The following is a 25,372-nucleotide window of genomic DNA, read 5'->3' as shown; positions in this document are numbered from 1 at the left end:
CCAACAACTCCACAGCGTGGGCCCACCAGAGCAGGGGAGCCAGAGGAGGCTGCCCTGGCTCTGGGGAACGCCCGGGGCACCCAGCACAGAGGACGAGGGAGGCCATCAGGAGCAGCGGCCCGGCGCCCCGCACTCACCCCGCAGCCGGCAGCGGTTCCTGTGCGGGATGGCGGGGAGAAGCGCCAGGGCGGCCGACCCGCGCCTCCTCGCCCAGGAGCTCGACGGCGGTGACGGCCCCGCCGACGGTGAACCAGTCCCGGCTCCGGTCCTCGCCGAGCTGCCGCAGCATGGCGGGAATGGCGGCCCCAGCACGCGGTCCCCGCCGCCGCCCTTCCCAGCGCGGGCACACCCTGCTGCCCCCCGCGGCACCGCCCCGCTCCGGGGGCGGGCTGCTCTCTCTCCCTTCGCACGCGGTTCACCTGCAGCTGCGGGCCGAGCTCCTCTAAACCGGCCCCCAACATTTATTAAAGCCTTCCTTAGGCAGGACAGACAGATGCAGACAAGTATAGGCAGGGTCGAACACTAAGGCCTGCCATCACTACTGGATAAATTTCAAAAGAATAATAGGAAAAAAGATAAACGCGTCTGTTGAAGTTCCCTTTCACCCTGTCATCCTCTCTTCTGAAATAACTGCAGACATCTGTGTGTAATTTGTTAAATCAGATAGATAATGAAAAACAATCTGAACACAGGGTAGAACCTTACTTTCTCTAATAGGATTTGTCATCTCCACACTGAGTACCTGATCCAGTGCACGCATTTGGCTGCTTTAGAACTCTTACTGTCAGACAGGTAAATACAAATCTAGGCTATATGTAGAGAGATATGGGTACCACGGCCTCTGGTTGCTTAATATATCAGCCTCAAAATTCTAAATTAAAGAAAGAAGGGGATTTTCCTCACTAAAATTTCAAGAGGTTTTTAAAGTTTTAAATGAAAGAGGTGACATAGATGCAGCATTTTGGCATAAATTATTGCTCCTATATTAAATGCAAAAAATGCCCATGTAAGATCCGAGCAGTCTTGTTTGCCCTGTGTGACAAAGCTCGTATGTAGCAAATCTATACACTTGCAGATTATGTAAATCACTCACAGGGAAAGTAAATGCAGTCTGTGATCCCACTAAAGCATTTTAACACACACGATAAAGGTCTGAGCTCTGCTTTCCTTTCACAGCCTCGGGAGGCCCGGGCGGTCATTCCCCCCCACCCCACCTCACAGAACAATGCCTGAGCACAGCTCTGGAATTCCAGTCACTCTGTCCTTCCCGCACCTGGAGGAAATGTGCAAAGCACGTTGGTGCTTCAGACTTCATCATTATGGCCCAGGGGGTGCCTCCCACTCCTCCAGGACAAGCTGTTCCCTGAGGGACATAGGGAACTGCATAGACTGCGACAGGCCCTTCCCGGCATTGTCCTGGCACGGCACCTGCTGTGCTTGCTCTTGGGGAGCAGGACTGAGGTGAAGATCTACACTGGAGGAGCATTGCCAGGGAGGTGGTCCTGCCCCTCTGCTCAGCCTAGGGGAGGGGAATGTGGAGTTTTATGTCCAGTTCTGTGCTCCTCAGTACGAGAGGGGCGTGGAGCTCCTGGAACAGGTCCAGTGGAGAACAACAGATAATGACTGGGAGCCTGGAGCATCTCTCTTACGAGAAAAGGCTGAAAGAACTGGGCCTGTCCAGCGTTGAGAAGAGACGACTGAGAGGGGACCTCATCAGTGTGTATAAATATCTAAAGGGAGGGTGGCAAGAGGATGGAGCCAGGCTCTTCTCAGTGGTGCCGAGCGATAGAACAAGAGGCAATGGGCAGAAACTGATGCACAGGAAGTTCCACATGACCATGAGGAAGAACTTCACTGTGCGGTGACCACGCACTGGAACAGGTTGCCCGGAAAAGGTGTGGAGTCTCCCTCACTGGAGATATTAAAGAACCATCTGGATGCAATCCTGTGCCACGTCCTCTGGGATGACCCTGCTCGAGCAGGGAGGTTGTTCCAGGTGCCTGACTGCGGTCCCTTCCCGCCTGACCTATTCCGTGATTCCGGGGGCAGCGGGGCTGCCGCCGCTGCGATGCGAGGGCGCTCCGGTCCTCCGCGGCCATAGGGGGCGCTGCTGTCCCCGCCCGCCGCGCGTCCTTTCCCGGCGCGCCCCGCGGCAGCAGCGGACCCGTCCCCGTTCCCGAGTGTGACCTTCGCCGCTCCCTGGCACGGTGGGTCTGGGCCCGGCGAGCCCAGCTGGGTCCTGGCGGGCCCCGCTCGAGGGTGTCTCGGGTGGGGATAGCGCTACTTCAGCCTGGGAAGGGAAGGGAAGAAGGGAGAAAGGGAGCGCGGCCCGCGGCCTGGAACTTTGCCGCTACCGTCCCGCCCCCGTGCAGCCGCCCCGGGCTGCGGCGGGTTGTGGCGGGGAGGTCAAGGAGGCAGCAAACCCGGAGCGTTATTCCGGGTAGATAGCAGGGAAAAAAAATACTTTGAAGGACGTCGCGGCCGCACAGGCCCTGGGGAAAGGTCTCTGCCGGGCTTTGGTGCGGTGTTACGGGGAAACAGCGCTGCTTATTCGCTGTGTTCTGTGGCGGTGGGGAAATCCTCCCTTCCTGCTCTGTTCAGTCTCCTTCTTTGTTAGTATGTTTTGATATTCTGCTATAGCAGACTAACTGTTTATGTTCCACTGTTCATCTGAAACTACAAACGCTGGAAATTTAAGTGAGCGTTAAGTCCTTAATGCAGTGTCGTTAATAGTGTGGTGAAAGGACAAAGGTGTTTCAGGAACTTTTGCCACAATAATAAATTATTGAAATGACTGTCCATTAACAAATGTAAATGGGGGTTTGTCTGTAACTATATAGGAATTGCCTCAAAGTTCCTTTAATTCTTTAAGAAACACGTCGATTTTTCCAGTTGTCTGACAAGGGCTGCCCTTGCACCCTCTCCTCTTAGAGGGGCGATGCTTTAGCAGACAATGCTTTACATTTAATAACAGCGGCTAAGTGAGCATTACCTCAGAGAAGTTAACTCTGCTTTTCTTTCCTGAGTCTCTGGTTTATATGCTGCGTATAGCTGACTTTATTGGGTTGTAATAAGTGTCAATAGTGACTATTGAGTGCCCATAAAACATGGGGTATCTCAGTGCAGTGTGGTGCAAATGGGAACTAACGTTTATGTGAGTTAGGATAAGCTTTATTCTAAAACCTCCTACAGTTTTCTCTTTGTCTTGCAAAGCTGCATGGAAAGGAATAAACTGCCAACACTGACAGGCTTCTTGCTCTTGGGGCATATTTTGAAAGTCAAATAGTCATGATAAAGCATGAATTCATTAGCTTAACATCATTTATGTTGCTATTTTGAGTAGAAATTACCATGCTGGAAGAGACAGCTGCGAGGGAGGGAAGCTAAATTGGTAGTGCAAGGAAGGAGCCTCACTGGCTTGTCTGGAATGAGATTTCCTCCTAAGGGAATCTGGAAACTTTAGGAAAAAGCTGTTACTGATAGGCAGAGAGAAATCTAACTGTTGCTGCTCTGTAAATCTTCTGTTGACCCATCTTTCATCAACTGTAATTTTAAAAATTGTTTGTGTTAGCCCATAAATTGTAAACTTAACTCTGAATTATCATTTCTTCGCTTTGGAATAAGTACTTCTGCATGCTTGGGGATTTTTAACTTGTGAACTGCTGCTGATACGCATCAGGAGTGTGTGTGTATACATAAAGGCAGATTAATATATATATGTATGTCTGTATGTATGTTAAAAATCCAGCAGGTAAGAATACATCTGCAAAAGTTAAAATGACAACACTTTTTATCATTTCAGATGGTGCAGGCCATGATTCCGAAGGCATTGAAACCCATGGCATTCTACTTTTCTACTGTGTATCAAGAAATATGGGTTGGTGTAGCGTTAACATCTTACGCCTACTACAAGATTTCCTATGGGGGTGAGTCACACATTATAGTCTTTTTTTATACAAGAGAATATCCACAGCTGGAATCAAGTCATTGAAAATAGCCAGCAAGTCAGAAATTAACATTCTTCCTTAGGGTCAGGTCTTTGCTATAATAATTTAGGTGTTTTAAATGCTGATTGTAGATGGTTGCACAAAAATACTCAAATGTCAGTGTAACTGTGCTTATATTATAAAGATTAGGTAATGTTTGTAATTGGTTTTAAAATGCAGATCTAACTTACTTGTGATTTGAAAAAAAAGTTGTTTTAAATAGGTTCTCTCACACGAATATGTGAAAGTGTATTTTGGGCTGATGGCATCTCAAAATGAGAGCTACATCACTGAACATGAGAATGTGTGTTACTTGGTGACACTGGATGACTTTCTCAGAGAAAGAAACAGAAAATCTAATGTAAAAATAATAAATTTGAATGGGCCAGGTCCCTTAAAGCAGAAGGGTACAAGAGATTATGGTATCTTAAAGGTCCTGTTTGTCAATTTAGGCTATGCTCAATAAATCTCAAAACCTTTACTGGGTGTTGTGAAAAATGAAGTGTTGTAAGTTAGATAAAGGAACCCCTTGCTATGGCAGCAGCAGAGATATTACCTCAGTATTTCTCTAGCTTTGTCCAAATCATAGCATTCCAAAACTGATACACTGCACTTAAATGTTTAAGTAAATATAATTAGTTGATCTTTATGGCTGCTTAGTGACTATTAAGTAAATATGAGTAGTTGAGGTAAACAGGAAGGAAAAAAAAAGGTTTTAACTTTTGCTTTAACCTTTTATTTCAAGGAGAGTTCAAAATGGACAGGCTTGTTTCAAACTTGTCTTCATGTCATGCTACATTAATTCATGACCTGGTGTAGATTTTTGAGGGCCAAAAAACCTGGATAAAGGGCAACTGTATGCTAAGCTTTATTTGAAAGGGAAAATAGTTTTTAATAGCTGTAGCCCTTTCTGCACTATGCAGGATAATTTTGCAAATAATATATAGAATTACAAAAGAGTATGTTGTAGGATAAATCAGATTGGAAAGGACCTCTTGAGCTCACCTGGTCAAACCAGTGCTTGAAGCAGTTAGATCCCAGTTAGATCAGGTTGCTTATTACCTTATTCATAATTTAAGTGAGAATTTCCAAGGATGGAGATTGTACAAGCTTTTATAAAAGTCTTCCTTAGGAAGACTTTTTTTTTTCATCGTTATGACCCAGTGTTTTAGGAGAACAATTACAATGGTAATGTAAAATACAAAGGAAAATTTTTAAGCCAACGTTTCCCTTCAGTGCACATCCATATCTTGTGTGTGTGTGTATATACCCATATATAATGTAAAACAGTGACATTCCATAAAAGTTTCTTTTGAATTATAATAGAAATCTTGATGACTATAATTTCTAAATGCATGGAGTGTTGGTTAATTAAAAACAAATAACTTTTAAAAATCAATATAAAGTTTGCAGAAATGTGCCATGGAAAGTACACTTTGTACACTTTCAATTTTTGTTTGACCTAATTATAAGCTAATTAAATCTGTGAAAAGTAAATAGGAAATATATTTTTAACTGTCATTGTTCAGCTTATTTTTTTTTTTCTTTTTTTCCCCAGGCAAAAAATCATCAGGAAGTAGTAAGTATTAGATATCTAATACCTTGATATAATTTTTAAATAAGTACAGTAAAAATTAGTTCAGAATATTTTACATTAGATAAATTAGGGGCTTAAGTTACAGATTTAGCAAGTGTTTAAAGACTACTTCAAAATAAGTAATTTTGGTTGTATTGATAATTTTATATCCTAGAAACAACTGTGGATCTGCACATTATTAATCTTTTGTGTGGGTTTTAGGAGTAAAATGGAAATTCTATACCTTGACTGTGTGGACAAGGAATTTTTTTTCAAATAATAGTTACAACCATTTAATGGAATTACTTAAATCAGCATGATTTCAAGAATACCTGCTATTTAGCTATCAAGAAACTAGAAAGTATAAACTTGTGATTTGAATTTGTATCTTTATAAAGTAATGTTTAGATATTTATGGACAGTTTGTCTGACATCACACTGGAATTTATTTTTTCATGACCCGCTGTATCTCAGTTCACTTTCTGCACCATGAGAGAGAGCCCATTTGCTCACAGTTGAATTTTTACATGCAAACATTATTTACATTTTGAAATGTGCAATAAAAGAAAATACTGCCTAGTACTAGACTTAGAATAATAGTGTAAATAAACTTCAGTTCTGGAAGAACCATAACAAAACCAAGGAAGAATGGATGTTGACTGTAATAGGGCTTTAAAATCGCAAAAGAAAAATTTTAATATTTGCTACATTTACTTATGTACGTATTCTGAGGGTAGTGTTGTATTTGAATAGCCAATTCTTGTGCCCAGGTGTAAGTACAGTTGTCAGTTCTAGGACCTGCACTACATTCCTGAATTGATTTGCTTTACTGTTTGAACAGCCTAAATTGTGTCTTTGTTTCAGAGTCCTCTGGTTCTGGCCATCATTAAAGATCTCTTCTGTTCCTGGAATATGAATTTGGTGGTTCATCATTTCTACTGCAAATGAAGGGAGTTACAACCATAGGGAAATGAATACTAGAGCTGTACCTGATCCATCTGCTGTAATTGGAAAAAGAATAAATCCATTGAGCAAAAAGTAATTAAAGATGTTGGACAATATATGCTGGAGCGCAGTGCTAACCTGATTTTTAGAACAAGCTTCTACAGTTCTAAGTACCATGTTAAATTTTTCAACAGTATTTTAAAAGGGACTGAATCTTTATAACTAAACTTCTTAATAGAATTAGATTCCTTTCCCCCTCCTCCTAATAATAGCTTTTTTGGCTATTTACTTCAAAAGTGTAATTTAATAGGATGCCAAGTATGAGGACTTTAACCCCAGCTTTTTGTCAACTTGTGGTGCGGTAATCAAGAGTACTAAAAATTGTATTTTAACTCTTACATTTTTTAAAGAGTTCCTAGATCTGCAGGGTTTAAAAGCAAATATTACATTGTTATGAAAACACCATGCAAAACAAATGTTACAGGTATTTTTAAAAAGTGCATAATTGACAACTATATTTTTTTGTCCTTCACATTCCATAGAGCTAAGGAATTATTTTGAAAGGCTTTTTGTTTAGTCACAAGTTTTGCAAAGAAATAAGTAATAACATGCCCATATTGAATAAGAAAATTGATATTATATGGACTTCCATTCGCCATTGGAGCTTACCTCAGAATTTAAAGGGAATAATGAAATCACACACTTGCAGCAGTTGGTAATGAGCACAAACATTTAACTGGCTTCAAAGAGCTTTCCTTTTTCCTGAAAGTGTAGAAGTAATACTTGTGTTATTAGGATGGGTATTAGTGGTTTTTGCAGATGGCTGTTAGAACTCCATAGCAAGTGTATTTTGATACTGCAGGAACATATGCTATCCTATGAAAATCAGTGCTCAGAACTATGCATACTGAACTCTGTACCAAGGATACATAGTGTGTAAAACCAAAACTGGACTTCATGTCATGTTTTGTTTAAATTTAGCCTAATCTGCCTTTGAGAAGATTAAGAGGCTTAAGTCATTTTAATGACTTAATGCTTACGTACATCTTTTTAACTACTTCACTGAAACATCTTAAATCTTCCAGCTTGATTAAAGTTTTGCTTTTCAATCTCCTGACTGCAGTATCTGGTCATAGCTTAAATTTTTGTATTCAAACACTCAGAACCTTACCTGCTGATGGTAAACATTCCAAACACTGTTGCCTTTAATTTCTTCAAAATTTATACTGATGCTTATTAGCTGTACCCTACTGAGTAGAGTAAATTTACAGTCTTATTTCTCTGAGAGCTTTTTTAAAGAAGGCAAGTTTAGCATCATTCATTTGAAAAGGTGACATATGTCCTTCATGTATTTTTGATATTTATTCCACCTTCCACAGTTTTCTTTGTTACACCTTTTCTTGATCTGTTTTAGCTGATTTCTTTAATCATTTCTATATGGGTTTTTCTGTTTCCTCACCACAGAGAAATGAATCAGAAATTGAAAGAACTCCTAGATTCTTTTAACATAAAATCAAAGCATCCAACAGAAGGGAATAGAGAATAAAAACTAGAAGAAAATGGAACTTAAATGAACAGATATTAAGCCAGTGGTAATTACAGGGTGAATGAGTTGTGGTATACTTAATAAGCAGTTCAGATTGAAAATTTATGCCAAGTAAGGAGCTATAAGAGCATTTCTAATGCAAATTTATGATCACTAAGTTATAGTTCCTAAGATACCACACATACTTCAAATTACTTGCTTTAGGAATTTTCAATTACAGAGCTCAGGCAGACATATCAGGAAGAAATACTAATCACTGCAAGATTTGCTTCACCTTAGCCAGACCATTGTCACTGAGGTACATCAACATGCTCTTCTGATCTCCTGGGTTGGAAGCCAAGAGGAGCTTCTGCTGACCTGCCCTTGGAGCACACTTCACTGCACTTCTAGGTAAACTTCACCTGCTTCAAGTCTTAACTCTTCTTTCTATCTGACTTGCTTTATTTTCTAGTAGGGAAATAAAGTACATATGGGCAGCAGTGTCTGCATTATAAAAATGATAATTTCTACTGAAACAATGCCATGTGTAACTGGTTCTTCCATTTGTGCTTCTCTGTCAGGAATTTCTATGAAGGCTACAGAATATTCCCTCCTTTGTGATCCTTAACACAAATATCTGCAAAAGATAGAGGAAGTAAGACTGCTGTTGATGTTTAAATAGATGTTTTGTTTTGTTTTTTTAATTGAGTAGCATACAGAAGGGGGAATTCAGTCAGTGGCTTGACTCGAAGGCAGAAATCAACACACCCATAACATGTAAACCTGTAGTACTGTATACTTCCTGCTTCTCTATGCTGAAGTAATGTAAAACACACTAGAGGAAAGCAAACTAAGGCATTGTAAGAGCCATTTCATATCTGCAGTGAGGTGTGGAAAGAGTAATCAATTTTCATTGCAGCACTAGCACCTGGAGCATAGCTCTAGGTAGGCAAACATTTCAAGGAGTACCCACCCTTGAAGAGAATACTCTTATTTTACAATATGTGCCTTTCTTCTTTTTTAGTAATTTAGCTAAGGCTATTTCTAAAGCTAACTTAAAAATATTTTCTTGTTCCAGGTAAGTGTCTAAACAGACAATACTCAGCTCCTGAACAAACTCATTTGCTATGCAAATGACTATGTAAGATCAGGACATTAATCCATGGATGTAATATTCAACATGATTCACAACTAAACACTGGTGAGGGATATGCTTACTGCACATTGATGGATCATGTTGCTTTCCTTTAGCTGCTGCCTCTTTATATTGCTGACATTTCTAAAACAGGATTGTATTTAAACTTTATGTAGGAAAATAGTTAAGCAGCTGCATTCTTAATTTGTCACCTGTGATGAGGCATCAGCAGTGACAAAACCTGTTCACTACCTTTGCTATGTTAGTGGAACAACAAACATCTTTAAGCATTGAAGAATCTCATCCAATTACTGCAGCATCCTTTTGACTAAATTTTGTTGTGGCACTGGTAACTTTTTTTTTATAATCAATACAGAACATGAAAGCTCAGCAGTAGGAAACTGTATTAATGATGACAATGCTAATGCTAGATGTCTTCTTACAGTACAAGTACTTCTGTATTTGCCTCTCCATGCTGGGTCTTACTTATAACTGGGATTACATTTTGGAGCTTGGAAATTTCTAAAGCATTTAAAGTTCTGTTCTACAATTAGGAATCTCTGAGTTTCTCCTGCATGCTAATAAAGTATGATAGAATACTCTAGGGGAGCAGCAAAATAGAGTCAGAGCCAAGGAAACATTAGTCACAAGGCCCAACCTACTTAACCTCCTTAATGGCTAACTTAGAAAAAACCCAAATGTGTATTCATGTTAATTGGGAGGATGAGTAAAGCTGCAGGAAATGATCCAAAGTAACTAAAACAGCTGAACAAGTCTCCTGTTTATCTGACTCATGATAGCAATCCAGTGTTTCTAGTACAAAACCAATACAGAGCTGGTATGTTCGTGCCTCTTGTACTTTGAGTCCTTAAGGAAGCAACAGTATCAGGTGCTTGTTAGACACAGGTGTTTGTGTGTGACATCACCACCAGCTGGCTGAACTGAAACAGAGGAAATCAATGTGTGAAACTTCTATTGTTTCATTCAAAGGAATCTGTGAAGTTACTGGGAAAGAAAGAATAGTGAGATGGAGAGTCCCCGAGGCATTAAATCTGTTAGTTAATTCATTAAATGGAGGAACAAGAAGTGACACAGTAGTGTTTGAACAGCAAACTCTTTGAACTACAATTCCATGACCTTTAGTAACTAACATTTAGCAGCTAATATTTTTAAGAACATAAAGCCATATGGCCGATTTGGTAATTTATTAAAGTCTCATAAATAAGACAGTCTTATGTAGTCTACTCCACTGCTGCAGGCAAAGTACTTGGAAACAATTATTCTGTCCTAACCCAAAACGAACTGACCACCAGAAGAATGGATGATTTAGAGGTTTTAATTAAATTCTGTCTTTGGTTGTGGGTTAACAGTATGAGTACTCTGGCAGCTACACCAGCTTGTAGAGTTTGCACCCTTACACTGCAGTGCCTTGCTCCTCATAGTTGTGTTGATAAAATTATTTATGATTAAGATCAGACGATTTTGCATAATTTTATGGGTTTTCCTCCCCCTAAAATAACAAAACAAGCATTTGTTGGGGTTTTTTTCCATTTTAATATGGACCCATCCGATTCCATTTCCAGCAAAGCTGCTTTATAACTAGATGATAGCACAACAGTTGGGGGGGGGGAAGGGAGTTACAGAAAAAGGGCAGAAGAATCAGAATTTCTGTCCTCCCATTTACTCAGCCAAGTTCCCAAAGTCGTTGTGTCCCTCTTAACAAGGCAATGCAAGGTTCCTCCTCATCCACGATGCACATGATCAAAGCACTGTGTCTCCTGGAGGAACTGTCATCACTGTCAACAGCTGGAGCAATAAAAAGAATGCACAACTCCACCCTGTACAGAAATCAGGAATGACAGCTTGTGCTCCAGCAAAGGCAGAGCCTTTCTTCCTTCCTCTGGGACAGCACATCGCTCTCTTGAGTTTATGCTATCACTTAATTAATTGGGACAAATGGACAAACAAATAGGGAACAGGGAGAACCACTGGATGATGATATCCTAATGCTCAGTACTAGCAGGAAGAATACTTTTACTTATAAAGGAAAAAATTGGTAGCGGTTCATCAAATTATATTATTGCTTGTCATCAAGTGAAAATATGTTTCATTATTATGGCCTTCTAAAGGATCATAAAGGAATGGTTTTTAATTGATATGACCTTTAACTTTTATATCCATATCATGACAGTACCGTCAGTGATCTGCTGGGAGAGACAATAGAGATTTCTTCAGAGCTAATGAAGTGTGTTTGGTAGGAAATGATAATGGGGATTATGTGGGTGGTAGAACTAAGAGCTGTATACTGAATGAATCCCATCTGTGGTGACTGCTGCCTACACAGATTTTTTTCTGCAGTATTAGTTGTAGTCTTCATTTCTTGTTTTAACCTGTTGTGTTTAGCATGCTTTTGATAATATTAAGAATTGCTGCAATTAAGGGGGAATTCTTCAGGTATGAAGTAGAAACTGTTGTGAGGTATTTCATATGGAATGCTATGTAAACAAGCAGACTGGCAACAACTAAACTGAAAAGAGGCAGAGCATTATGGGAGGAAAAAGGAAGGATTAATAAAGTGGACTAGAATGTGAACAGGCATTTGATAGAAGACCAAGAATACAGGGACCTCCCTTTTGGAGGAGGTCTAACCAAAAGCATTTACACTTTTATAATTAACTCTGTATTTTATTTTGTACATATATATATATGTCTCAAGAGATGTTTTTTTCAGCACTATTATTGACCATGATGCTTTTAATTTAGTGCAGTTGTACAGAGAAATAGCTTTGTTTAAATTCTCTTAAACCTGACATTACAATTCTCTCCTTATACCCCTGATCTTGTATTCCACATATTACTTACAGCTTGAAAAGAAAATTCTTCTGGTCTCAATTAGGATCTCTAGGCACTTCTTTAAAATAATTAGCTAAAATTTAAATCCTGCATTTCTTTCAGTAAGCTAAGAATTTGAGTCATACCAATTTTAACAAAGGACCTGACTCTTGGTTTAAGTAAATACCAAGACGTAATACTGTTCAGCATACTTTGATTTAAGTAATTCTTTTGGAGTAATGCAACTAGAAAAGGAATCTTGCAAAAATATTTTTGCTTTCAAATTATGTATTCTTATTAATGCTAACTATCACACCTCTTTTTAAATTAAGGCTAGTACATTAAACATGTACTCAAGATCTTTCTAGAAGGAAGGCAGAAGGTAAGAAAAAAAATTATTCCCATAGGAACTGGAAGAAATAGAAAAAGATTACAGTACCTTGTGCTGTAGCTTGTCCATTTACAGAATAGAAATACTGGTTTTGAATTTGAGACATAAATAGTAGACAAACTTGAAAGTAGTATCTAATCATCCCCCAGCAAGTAGGTTATTATTGGGTGTACTCCTCCGTGATGCACACACTCCTTTCCAGCCTTCTAAATATTCTCAGGTTCAGCTGCATATTATGGTATCTTCTTTGAATAATTCAACCTAAAATAGATTCTAAACACATACCAGTGATACATTTTCTTCTGTCACTATTTCTAGAGCTTTTCACTGAATATTTTCGATAAGGTTCCATCAATGCCCTACACAATTCATCTGCTTCTTCTGTTGACATTCTTCTGTTTATGCAGCTAAGAACTGTAGTAAACCTTGTTGTAGGATCACAGTAGTAAAAAAAAAAAAAATTATTCAGAAATGTATTTCTGGAAGATTACAAAACAGGGCACTTGGAAACAGAATCAGCTTGTCTCATTAATGTTCCCTGGACTAGAATATTGTTGCTTTATGTGGAAAAGGAATATTTACAGAAACAGAAGGGATGAACCTTAAGCATCAATAAGGCACAAACCCATTATTTTTCATAGCATGCAAAAATCATAATTGTGAATGTTAGATTACATCTGCTGGTCAAATTACCTGAGTGCAGATGTTCTTCTATTAAAATGCACTACTAAAATTGTGTTTGTGACTGAAAAACTCAGACTCACAATAAATTGTATATACCTGTATAGAAGACAGCCATGCTCTGTAATCAAATTTTGGTAATCAAAAAGCCCAAAAAGTGGTAATTTCAGGTGGTGTTTATGTATATATGCACATATCTATATGTGTATCTCTATCTATACAGATATCTATACAGATGTGAGAAATGTTTTCCATAGAGATGCATGTTAAATCAGAACCTGTTTCACATCTGCAATAGTGCTTTATTTAACAGATTTAATACTCTTAGTCTCTTAAGAGGAGACTTACCTTGTGTATTCTAATCTGTAAAATCTGTGATAAGTACATACATAAAAAAGTAAAGAATGTTATTTCCAGTAGTGTAGTCTTAATAATGTAGTTGTTTAAATACTAAGTAGAAACAGATGATAAGGGGTTTTTTTTTTAATACACATTTAATTTGGTTTATAATTTTTTTCTCCTACTCTACACGAGCATTCTTCTGCTCAGAGGCATGTTTTCCTCTCTTAAGCCTCCTTTGCACATCACCTTGTCAGTAATTGTTAGAAAATACCTTTCAGTACATCCCAGACTTCAGAATTGAGCAGAGGACTTTCCCAATCTGCCCTTCCAAGCTGCAGTCCTTCAAGTCCACCCATGACCAGGTTCAACAGCAGGAGCTTCATTACATGATACCCCCTTCATGTTTGTTCTTACTAGATCTGTTTACCTCAAGAAAGGTAACTTAGAAAATGACAAATTCTAGTAGGAGATGCACATTTCAAATTAAGCATTACTTGGTTTGAATATTGCAGTAATACAAATCTAATACCAAAACAAACCTGCATCTGATACAGCAGTAAACATTAAAAAGGAGATTGGTTTCAATTATATTAAATAAGTAGTTGGCCATCTAAAGCAAAAGAATGATGTGGTTAATAGAAAAGTCAAAGACTAAAAACCCAAAATTTTTGCAGCATGAGGGAAAAACTAATCATGTATCATAGAATTCTGCATTAGCCTTTTAGCTGAAAGAGAAAGTATTTGAAATGCCTTCACACAGAAACTGTAAAAAACACTTTAAGTGGTTTTTTAAGTGTAAAAAACACTTAACTAAAGTCATAGAAGAGATACGTGAGAACAATTTTAGTCTTACAGTAACAAATTAAAAAGCTGGGTTCAATCTTAAAACATGGCCCATCATTTTCCCCTCACATTAACCAAGTGGTACACCCAAAACATAGTAGCACATAAATAAAAGAGGACTTAAAGAGTGAAGGATTGACTGTCCTTAATTAATGTTTCAACTAATGGCCCATCATCTGGCTCATCTCAGATAGTTGCACTTATCATGGGCATATTGAAAATTTCAAGAAAAAGGATTTTTATATAGAAACATCCTGAGAGCTCAAATGGCTATAAAGCCTAAAAGTACAAGCAATCTCCCAGGACACTGAAGTTTTTGTTTTCTCCACCTCTTTGCATATGGTTAATGGCTTCCTTGTTATAAATTACAGAGGAGCAGAACAAGATTTTCCATCTCTAAAGATGGTGGCATGTCATCTTAAGGACTGTGTCTTCTGTAGCTACAATATAAACCAATCCCTTTTAGTGCAATAATTTTATGAGAGTGGACAGCAGCACAGTCCCAATGAGACCACAGCATTTTGCACTAAGTATGTGCTTCTGCATCATGTGCACTGGATTAAGTATACAATTTCTGTTATTGTTTAAAGAAATTACCTCTAATCCACCAAATGCAGGGCTGGAACACATGACATACCAGACACCCAAATCCCAGGAAGTGCACACAGCTATGCTACACACACATAATGCTTCACTCCTGCTTTAATTGTGACACTTCTCAGAATGATGCACTGAGTGCTGGGCTATGGAAACTTCAGATCATGAGTCACCTAGTCCAGCATACATTACCTTAGAATATTACAAGGCAGTGATGAAAAAGTATCTTTCTCCTGTTCACGTGTCTTAAGTACTGTATACCAAACAGACATCAAAGTGTTTCCTTTAGGTTATTATTTGTAGTTTATTTATCTCTGAACAGGTTTGGTGGGGTTTGAAGTGCCTTGGCTGTATGTGAATCCAAGCATGGCAGCATATGACTATTGTTCACTAGGAGCACTTTATGGCTGCAGCCTTAGGAAGCCAATGGGATTCTGGAATGAAAGGCTATTTAAGGCCACAGTAACAAATTAATATACCTTTCCTTTACATATACACTCCTACTTTACACTGCAATACAGTAAAGATTTTAGGCTCCTGCTGTGAAACTCCCCGTGAAACATTCAGTGTTTTTGTTTTTACACAGCACTGCACTGTAGCCACCCCATGAACTGCCTGTCAAGTTAAAAGTGCTTCTGTCATTCAGCTTCTCAAATTGCTTACCTACTCAGAAAGAGCTCCTCCTGCATTACAGCAAATGTAAAATACAATTTTTGAAAGAAGAGTTGTATTCTGTAATAATAATATTCTGTAATCCACTTACTCATTTAGCAAAGAGACATCATTTTCTTTAAATACATGCAAAAAAACCCCAGTGCTCCTACCCATACTCAATTTTAGAGATTTTATTCTGCCAGTTATGAGGGAACCCATCTGAACTGTAGCCATCCAGAAGGCTGCTCCCCAGTCAGAGCTAGTCATCCAGTCTCCATCCTAAATCAATACAGAGATAGGCACCTTCAAAGACCAAGAGATTTAGATAGTGGTATGAGTATCTCGAGGTGAATGAATTACCTGCAGAACTGCCTCTCTCCCCTCCCCATCCTGGTTATCTGTAGAAGCAGCCTCAATGAGTGATTGAAATGACACACCTAACTCCTACCTTAGTCAAGTTGGATAAGATGGATCCCACCCTAAGTGTTTGACCTCTGACACTGTTGCTGGCTATAAATAGCAGTATCTGTTATTTAAAATAATACCACATTAAAAGAAAAAAAAAGTGTTACATTAATTCAAAAATATTTTCCTGTGACACCTCCAAAGTGTGAAAACATTTTCCTATGCTCTGGAAAAGCATCTTAACAAGAGAATGCAAAACAGGAGAACACTTGGATCTCAGAAGGTAGGAAAGCTCATTTTCCTCCTTTTGTCTTTGCATAGAAAAGAAGTAGGAGAGATTCAGACATAATAGTTTTTAAAATTTTTAAAACATCTACCTTTGAAAATCTTGCTAGAAGATACTTAGAAAACACAAGTAGCATTCAGAATTTCTGCAGGAGTGCTCTTGAAAATTTTATTAGTCTGCCACCTTTATCTTTGGGACTCTCTGCTTGTCCTAAGAAAAATAATGATCAAATAAGAGGCCTGGAAATTTATAAACAGAAGTTAAAATCCATTTTTCCAATAAACCTAGGTTAAATACACACCATGTTTTGGTCATTTTTTTTCTATGTGGCCATAAATTCCAAATGTTTTAGCAAAACAATAAGTGACAGTTGATGCATTTCAACCAAATTTCAGTTTCTAGGTAAATACAACTTCTGCACATCTCAAAAACTCACCATACCATGATCAATAAGCAGTAATTCTTCATTTTTTTAATGTATTATGAGCTCAAAAAATGTGTGTTAAGCTACAGTGGTTTCAACTTGCAAAGTTAAATAGAATTGCTGACGTTTTTTAAAAATCAAGAGGAGAATAAAAGATATTTGTATAACATGTTTTAATATTTACACCAACAAATAAGCACAAACCCTTTCCTTTAGCAAGAGGTTGACAAAATTAAAACACCTTTGACAAAGGAAGCAGATTTGGAAGCAAATAATTTGGGTTTAGTACCTCTGGCTTTATTTGCTTCCATACCCAAATTCTCTTCCCTGATCTTCTTAGGCATTCCCCAAATCCTGACTGCTTTCATGCAACATCAGTTATCCCAGAAAGGCAACTGATTTGTAGATATCACTGACCCCTTGGGCCAAGCACCATAATTTCTACAAAATTGGACCAGTCATTTGCTATGGATATGCATGGACAATGGGGGAAAAAAAACCCACATTATTATAAGTGACCATTTTTTTGCTCACAGTAAACAGATTTCTGGTTAAAAGTTGGAATCAGAAAATTTTATATAGGCTGTTTTGTCTCTTGACTGCTAAGAGAGTGGTTCCCAAAAAGATTTTTCTGTGGGAGAAGTGTTAAATAACTTCCCATGCTGCAGGTAGAATTTTAAGTATTATACTTGGTAAATATTGGTTAATATTTTTTTCTTTCTGCATTTCTATAGAAAAATTGAGATGGGAAGACTTGAGACAAGTGATGTTTTCAAGGGAAGCAGAAACAGGAGTAGGAGCAGACTTGCATATAAAGTACTTACTCTACCTTTTGAAGACATTTCCTCCCAGCCCTCAGTATCCAGTCTGTCTGGTTGCTGCACTGGCTGAACCTTCATCTGCCAAAAGCAACACAATGACAAACTTTTATACTACAGGCCATTATTCCAACAGAGGAGTTGCTTGGAGGAGTGTCTGCATCCCCAGCAAATTGTCTACATCATATTCTCCCACTTTTCATTTTGTAGGTATTCCTGCTGTTACAGTAATAGTGGGATAATATTTACAGTATTTTATTTTTTATTATTATTCATTTAATGCAGGGAAATGTCAGCTATCAAGTATACCTGGAAAAAAATTTATAGACCAGTTTGAGAATTGCTGGCAATGAAAATTAACCTAGTCAATGAGAAAGACTAATTTTTATAGAACAAGTGTGGAAAAAGGTGCACAAATCCCTCGGTGTTAGAATTTTAGAATTTCTGATTTTAAAATTCGAATTACTGTAAGTACTAAGAGGACAAATAAATTTCTATTCACTCCTAGTCTTTTGTTGATTAAAGTTCAATATGAATTTGATGACGACAAATCACTCCCCCCTTTTTTTAAGATGGATGACTATGAGCATTTTAGATCCTGTTTTATTCAAGCCAGCCTAGTTGCAGGGTTAATACTCTTCTGAGTAGATCTGTATGGGGTTTGAGTAACCTATTTCCAAAGCTCTGTGTGTGAGGTGTAATCACAGCCTGCAAGAATCTGAGGATGATATTGGTGTGATTGCCAGCAAGTAACACTCACACGGGTACTTGCAAAATACCATTAAACTGGCAAAGTACTATCTTGTGATGCTAATCGATTTTCCTTGTAGGACTGTTTTAGTAGAAGAGGCAGAGGCTTTGACCTGTCAAAAAGCTTACACCAGAGCCTGCAAATGCACTGAGAAGGATACACAGTGAAATCTTAAGCATGTATATATGAAGATAATTTACACAATTATCTGTTACAGATTCTTACGTGGAGAGGTTATGCTTACCGTACAGGCTCATACATTAATGTGAGATTATTATGCTATTACCATTTACCTTCAAAGACTTACACAACGTTATCTAAGCTCCTCAAAAACTTGCCAAGTTAACATTTTTTTTCCACTCCTAGCTGAGATCTGTCACGGTGTTCTGCAAATAAAGTAACAAAGACTGGAAACCAGCCATTTTTCAGGAGCAGTTGGAGCGCTGGGTAGGTCCATGTATGCTGTAGATTAGGATTTAAGACTCCCAGCAATATGAAATTTGTCTACATCGCATGTGTTGCAGTACTAACATATGGTGATGTTTTGACTTCTAGATGAGCTTGGCTTCTTCCAAGCTGTTAACTTTCATTTTGCCGTTGTAACTCTACAGAATGAGAGACTAGAAAATGAAGGAAACTGAACCTCACTTTCAAACACGAGACCAGATCTCATGAGTCTGACATCAGGACAAAAATACCTTTCCCCTCCTGCTGCTAAGTGGAGTTTTGTACATCTGACAGATTTCACAAGGAAGGGACGGTGGAAGGAAGGTGACGCTATAGGCATGACACTATCCAAGGTGTGTTTCGGACCCGGGCAAGCTGCCGAGAAGCGACCTCCGCTCAGAGGCACGGGAGACCACCGACCGCCGTGTTACCGCCCAGCTCCCCCCGCACGCCCAGCGGGCTGCGGGCAGCTCCAGCGGCGGGGCCGGGCCGGGCGGAGCCGCCCCGCATTCCCCGCATTCCGGGGGCAGAGAGCGCCCGGGGCCGCTGCCCCTTCCTCCACCGCCCGGGCCCGGGAGCAATGGGCCGCGGGCAGCCCGCCCAGAGTAGGCGGCGCCCGCCGGGGCCCGGCCCGGGGGCAGGGCGGCAGAGCGCCGGGAGGAGGAGGAAGCCGGGCGGGGGAGAACCGGCGTGGCGAGCCTGACGCTCGGCACGGCGCTGCGGGAGCGAGAGGGTCCCGGCGGGTCGGGAGGCGGGCGCGGGTGCCGGTCCCGCATTCCCGGCCCGGCCCCGCGGTCACGTGCGGCCCCGCTGCGCCTCCCCGCGCGGCCCCGCCCCGGCAAGGAGGCGGTGGCGGGGGTTAACCCGTGGCGGGGCGGCGCGGGTGGAGCGGAGCCGAGCAGAGCAGAGCAGGAAGCGCCCGGGGAGGGAGGCGGGAGAGGCGGTCGCGCTCCGGAGGAGGAGGAAGGGGGTTGGGAGCCCGGCCGCCGTCGCCGCCTTCGCCTCTTCCTTCCGCCCGCTGCGCGGAGCGAGGCGCGCGGGAGGCACCTGTCACAGCCGCCAGGGCGAGCGCGGCGTCCTCCGCGGTGAGAGGCGGCGGCGGCAGCAGGAGAGGCCCGGCACAGCTCAGCGGGCCCGGCGCGGAGAAGGCTGCGGAGATGATGCCGGTGAGTGAGAACGGGGAGAGTTCGCGTCGTCGCTCCCCGGCCTGGCGCCGCGCTGCCGGGCGCTGGGACGCCTCGCCGTTTCCTGCGGGGCTGCCGGCGGCGGATGGAGTGCGCGGCGCCGCCGTCATCCCCGGGCCAGCCGGGACAGAGGGCTGCGGGTCTGCGGAGACGTCGGTGGGCTCCGTGCCGGGGGTGGGGCCGCGGGTCACCGCCGTCCCCGGCTGTAGGGGGGACGACCTGCCCCCGCCCCTCCACCCGCGGGGGCTGCACCGGCCGTGACAGGTCGGGGCCGCGTCCCCCCGGGCTGTGGCGGAGCGGCGCCTCACGCACCCCGGCGGGGAGCGCGGGGGTCGCCTCCGGGTCGCTGCCGGCCGCCGAGGCCCGCCGTGAGGCGTGGGGGGTGCGTTGTGTTTGGGTGAGTGGGTGTGCGGGCGGTGTGTCTGTTTGTTTCGGGGTTTTCCACCCAAATCCCGATCCCTCGCCGCCCGGGTGCGGGGAAGGGCTGAACCGTCCCGGGGCAGGCGGCTCCGGCCCTCCTGCCGGGGTCAAGCGAGAGCGGGCGGCAGCACCGTGTCAGCCTGGCTCCCTCCTCGATTCCTGTCACCGCTTTTGTGAAACCGTCGCTTATTTATCGAAGACAAACCCTTCCATTTCCCTGCAAGCAACCTTGATTGTCTTCTGTGACAGAATCCCTGTCCGTTTCCTGCCCCCCGCTTCCCTCCCTTGTCGCTGTGGGCTGATGCAGTGGTCAGAAGAGAGTTGTTCCTGATGACTGTTCGTTTTATGACAAGATCCTCTGGGACGGAGTAATAAACAATCACATTCCTTTTGTTGATTTCTTTCAAACTCTATTTGATCTCAAATGTGGCTTCATGAGATACTCCAGTATAAGGGGCTATCTCCTATGTTTTCTCTAATTCTAGTAGAAATTAGCTTTTTATTTACAGTTCCTCTGCAGTGTTTGCAGCCAAAGCACTGCAGCAGAATGTTTCTGTGTGAGAATATTAAAGACATCTTTAACAAGATTTTATTGCTCTAAAATTGTTTTGTGACCGAGAGGAGAAAATAAATAGCTCAAACTAGGTGTAAAATTCCAGATTGAAGAGTACAGGTAGTGTTTAAAAGCCAGGTATTATGACAAGCTTTTTAACATCATGTGCACTTTAACTTCCAGCTGCTGGGTGCCAAAATGCTCTATTGATAAGGATGAGAATTGCAGTGCGCTGGGCGTGTTAGAAATCAGCAGCAAAGTTCATGGAGTTAGACTTGTGCCATGAACTTATGGATGTTAGCACGTAGAAACAAAAACAAGGTGACAGCTTCATCTTCCATCTCAGCTTTGGTTATGCTTTACATTCATGAAATTCCTATTGAAAACCCAGCATGCCAATGACATGCTAAGTCAGAACAAACGTATTTGCTTCCCATTACTAACCTCTGTGTGGGTTTCAGGTTAACGTCATAACTTGGGTAGTGCAGGGATTGACTTCTTAGAAAGTTTCTTTTTACCTATTTGGATGTTTCTGCCAGTGTCTTGTGTTACCTTCTTGCTTGTTCAAATGTGGTGTTTGTTTATATTTATTGGAGGGTGGTTGAAGATTCAGACTTTTTACTGTGTTTTTGAAACACACTTCAAAGCATTTTTAACTGACGGATGAATTTTAATAAAAACAAATTGCCTTGCTACAGGAGTAGTAGTCTTGCAGATTAGAGTTTACTTAGTCCAAGTCCTAAAATAATAAATACTTCATTGTTCTAAAGCCATTTTAGATGCTCTTATGGACAGTCTATCAGTCAGGAATATGTATATTTAAATAAATACTTGTATTTAAATGGACTTGTAACAGTGCCTCAGTCTTCCAGTTTTCCATCCCAGCTAGACTACAAGGGTGAAAAAAACCCAGCTCCATTTACTGGACTCATCAATTTATAATATCCAACTAATGTGAAGATATGGTTGTAGAACTGGACCAAGTCTTTTAGATTTTTACTCATTTTTTTGTATTCTGAGAATGGAAAAGTTAGTGATCTAACTTTTTACCTTAGAGAATTCCTTGACTTCATAGTCATGGAAGCTTTTTTTTCCCCCTAAACCTGTTGGGTTATTGTTTGTGGATATTTTGGGCTTTGGGTTTTTTTATATAATTAGCAAAAGCATAAACTAGCAAGAGGAGAAATTTTAATAACTGCTAGACTTACCTACTTGTTGTAACAGTTCATCACCATAGTTAAAACTAAATGTTAAACTTCTGTAGTTTCTTAAGATTCACTTTTATTAGACTTGTAGTAATTGATTGGGACCACTTTTGCATCAGTAATTTTTTTGGCATTTGTACAACCATTTATAAGAATGAAATAGTATCTGAAGTCCCTGTTTTTCTCCTTGGGTGTCTGTTATGATTTTTTTCCCTCCCCTCACATGGGGAACAGTGTTACTTCTCAGAGGTTTTTATCAATTACAGTTTCTTTTGTGAGTGGGATACTTCCCACTCTGTTCTTCAGCATCCTTTTCTTAGAAGGATTTTATTCATTATCTTTTTTCATATTGCTTATTCTGGTTCTGAAAAATACAGAATAACTGTTCTTGGTCCTGAACACAGTTGAGCTTGAAGAAGAATTAATGATTTAGACTACAGTTTTCTCACTTGGGGTTTTTTTTCCCCTTTGCTTTGCTGACAAGACATATCAATCATAAACCCTTTCATTGCCTTCAGGAGATAAGGACTATGTGAATGGTGAGCTTATGATGTTACACTGAATATCACCCTCTGCTAAGTGTTCCTATAAGTGTGCCTTGATTAGAGGGATGTTTTTTCTCTGAAAAGTAAAGGTTAGTCTTTCTTGCATTCTTGGAATAAAGCATGCAAACATAGAACTATGTGGTATCCCTTCAAAGAGGAAATATTTTGGGTTAAAACAACCAGAGTTAGATTTATTTGCAAAATTATTGTGGATAAAGCTCCTTTTTCAGCCACAAAATCTACAACATGATTGGAGGAACTTAGTTATGTATTTTTTTGTCTATTTGACCCAGTAGAGAGGCTTTTATTTGTGGTACTTCAGGGTCTGTGTTTGAAAGAGTGTTGGAAACTTTCCCAATAAATGCTTTTTTTTTTTTTTTTTGCATGGTAGTTCCAGAATTACCTCTTTTGTCAACTACTGGCATTTTTCTTGGGCACAACGGTGCACACAAGAAAAAGTCACTTATGAGGAGCGCAGTTTTCCCACTTATAAAGAAATACAATGCAATAAGGAATGGATACGTTGGAGAAGCGTGTGACACTTTCCTCTTTTTGCCTTAATTTTGAGTATAATTCTTTCCCAGCACGTGGGGAGGTAACACCACAGTGAAGAGCTGTGTATTGTTTGTATACCTGCAGTAATGTGATAAGGCAGGTGATGGTGGGTGCTGTGTAAGAAGTCGTGATGGATTGAATCTTTTAGGAGGAAGAGTTGCTATTACGTGTTCTCCTAGCAGAGCTTTTCTGGGGTTGCCTTTAACTCATGAATTATCAGTGAGGTTGCAGCCATCATTCACATTTTTGAAAGCATCTAGGGGAGCTTTACAGGACTTAGTGTGAGGTTAGAATTGCTGGACACATCCTTGTGTAGGATCAGGTAGTTGTGATGGTTATTTTCACAGAAGGGAGAGTGAAAAGTCTGGAGTGTTTAGTGGATTTTTTTTTTCCTAGTTAATTTTGTGGGACACTGCAAGTCTTCTCTGAAGATGTCCGTGACTAATGCATATCTTATGTGAGACTAGAGAATTTATATGGAAGCTCCTGAGCTATGAAGATGAATACTGTGATAAAATACAAAGCAAAGATGGATGTCCGCAGGAGTTATTTTTCAATTAAGCTGGTGAATTAAGAAAAAGTGGGGGGTTTGGTGGACATTTTGTTCTTTAGTTGGGTTTTCTTGGTTGTTTTAAAATGAGTATACACTTGTCCTGTGTTTGGTCTAAAACATTCCCCAAAAAGTCCCAATTGGGCATTGTTTATTATATTGCTTATAATTTAAAACCAAAATATTCTTAAATCAGTTTCTCCTGTTATCTTTCTGTAGGAAGGTTGCTACTGATATAATTAAACATTGTAGAGGAAGATGTATCACTTTAATACATTTAAATCAATACTATGAATTTTCATTATTTTAATATGAGCAATTTTCAGTGATAGGGAGATAAAATATATTGTGATTAATTCAGAACCGTATAGTTCTCAGCAATACTGATATCCTGGTTTGCTGAATAAATCTGAACTGACTGTAGAGAATAATTTGCATGTTTATCAGCCATTATTAATGAAGTTATTTATTGCAACAAAGCTTAAAGGCCATTTCATGTTTTTTTGGATCATGTCACTATTTTTTTAGGTTGACAGAATATGGCCTATTCTGTGGTAAAAACAAGTTCATCAGCTTCACCATGTCAACAAATGTACTATGCACATACTAGTCTGATAATAGAATATTTAAATATATTTATTAGATATGTGTTGGTCTGTGAAATGTATGAGAAATTGAGGGAAAGGATGCTATCTCATATGTTAACATAGATGAGTTTGTTGTCCATTGCAGACTTCAGAGTAAATAATGTTTGACAACAAAATTCCATTCCACCAGATTGATTTTTCTAACAAAGCCAAGTTTCATATGAAATACATTATTTAAAAAAACCTTGCTAATTCAGATATTTATATTCAGATGCATACAGCTGTGGAGCAGCTCCCATTATGCCAAGAGCTGCCCATAGACAGAAAAAAGACAGTGCTTTTTTGTAAAGAAATTGAAGTCTAGTGCTTGGTATTACAATCAGTGCTCATGTTTATTATCTTCTTAAATGTCTGGGGCTTGGGGGGGGGTATTAAATAATTTTTTTTTTTTGTCCTTGTAAACTATAGGCATCTCTAAAAATAAAAAATCTTTGCTGGGAATAGAGGTTTGAAGAAGGAAACAAATTATTGCCTGATTTGGAGAGTGGGGGGAAGGCGTCTTGCTCCCTTTCCCTCATGACTCACTGTTGGAATTTACAAGTCTTATGTGTTTGTCTAAATTAAAAGCTTAGTATTACCATACATTAATTACCAGCACAAGATAGCTCAAAATACTTAACCTCTTAAATGAATGTGCTAGCCTGGGATAGAGGAGGTTCATTTCTGGATTTGTATCAGACCCCAACAAAAGGAGATGATACCATTTTTTTCTTAAATTCAAACATTATTTTATTATGTGATCTGAAATATCTTTGAAATCTTTCTGCATTTATGAACAGTTTTTCTGTCAGCCTTGAATCTGGTGTCTCATTTGTTCTTAAATTGTGGTAAGATTTTTAAGTAAACAAATATTCTAAGATATGAATTTTAACACTTCAGGCTGGTACATTTTTCTGGGAGTTGGGAAATCTGCCATTATCATCTATTAAACTTGAAAGCATGTAATAATCTTGAATGTGTTAGGCAATTTATCAGTGGAGTGTGCTCAATGTTTTGAGGTTCTGGAAGCAATTTTTTTATGACAGACAATAATAGAATTATATTGTGCAATAATAGACACCATCCTTCAGAAGCA

General features: G+C 40.1%; 2 protein-coding genes across 4 annotated transcripts in view; both read left to right on the top strand.

Moving 5' to 3' along the window:
- The first annotated feature begins 2,093 nt into the window (after positions 1-2,093).
- On the top strand, positions 2,094-6,623 carry ATP5MJ (ATP synthase membrane subunit j). The gene is made up of 4 exons (XM_036383943.2): positions 2,094-2,207; positions 3,803-3,926; positions 5,545-5,565; positions 6,427-6,623. Exons 2-4 carry the CDS (start codon positions 3,803-3,805, stop codon positions 6,450-6,452), a joined length of 171 nt encoding a protein of 56 aa, XP_036239836.1. The 5' UTR covers positions 2,094-2,207; the 3' UTR covers positions 6,453-6,623.
- A 12,956-nt stretch (positions 6,624-19,579) lies between these two features.
- PPP1R13B (protein phosphatase 1 regulatory subunit 13B) overlaps positions 19,580-25,372 on the top strand; it is a 68,176-nt gene continuing 62,383 nt past the window's right edge. For 2 of the 3 annotated variants that reach the window (XM_036383758.2, XM_036383757.2), the window contains exon 1: positions 19,584-19,804. In XM_036383758.2, the coding sequence (XP_036239651.1) occupies positions 19,796-19,804 (9 nt within the window). In that variant the 5' untranslated portion in view covers positions 19,584-19,795. Of the gene's footprint in view, positions 19,805-25,372 lie in introns of all 3 variants that reach the window. The other variant, XM_036383755.2, reaches the window with a different exon arrangement.

Source organism: Molothrus ater, chromosome 6 (assembly GCF_012460135.2).
Source record: "Molothrus ater isolate BHLD 08-10-18 breed brown headed cowbird chromosome 6, BPBGC_Mater_1.1, whole genome shotgun sequence".
In the NCBI taxonomy this organism is placed as follows: domain Eukaryota; kingdom Metazoa; phylum Chordata; class Aves; order Passeriformes; family Icteridae; genus Molothrus; species Molothrus ater.
The sequence above is the reverse complement of the archived record's forward strand: the minus strand, read 5'-3'. Positions and strand labels throughout refer to the sequence as shown.

Bases quoted from the DNA above. Each gene is read 5' to 3' on its own strand.
- ATP5MJ (XM_036383943.2), top strand. From the start codon at position 3,803: ATGGTGCAGGCCATGATTCCGAAGGCATTGAAACCCATGGCATTCTAC. The intron at 3,927-5,544 runs GTGAGTCACACA...TTTTTTCCCCAG, and splicing joins CTACAAGATTTCCTATGGGG to GCAAAAAATCATCAGGAAGT. The intron at 5,566-6,426 runs GTAAGTATTAGA...TCTTTGTTTCAG, and splicing joins CAAAAAATCATCAGGAAGTA to AGTCCTCTGGTTCTGGCCAT.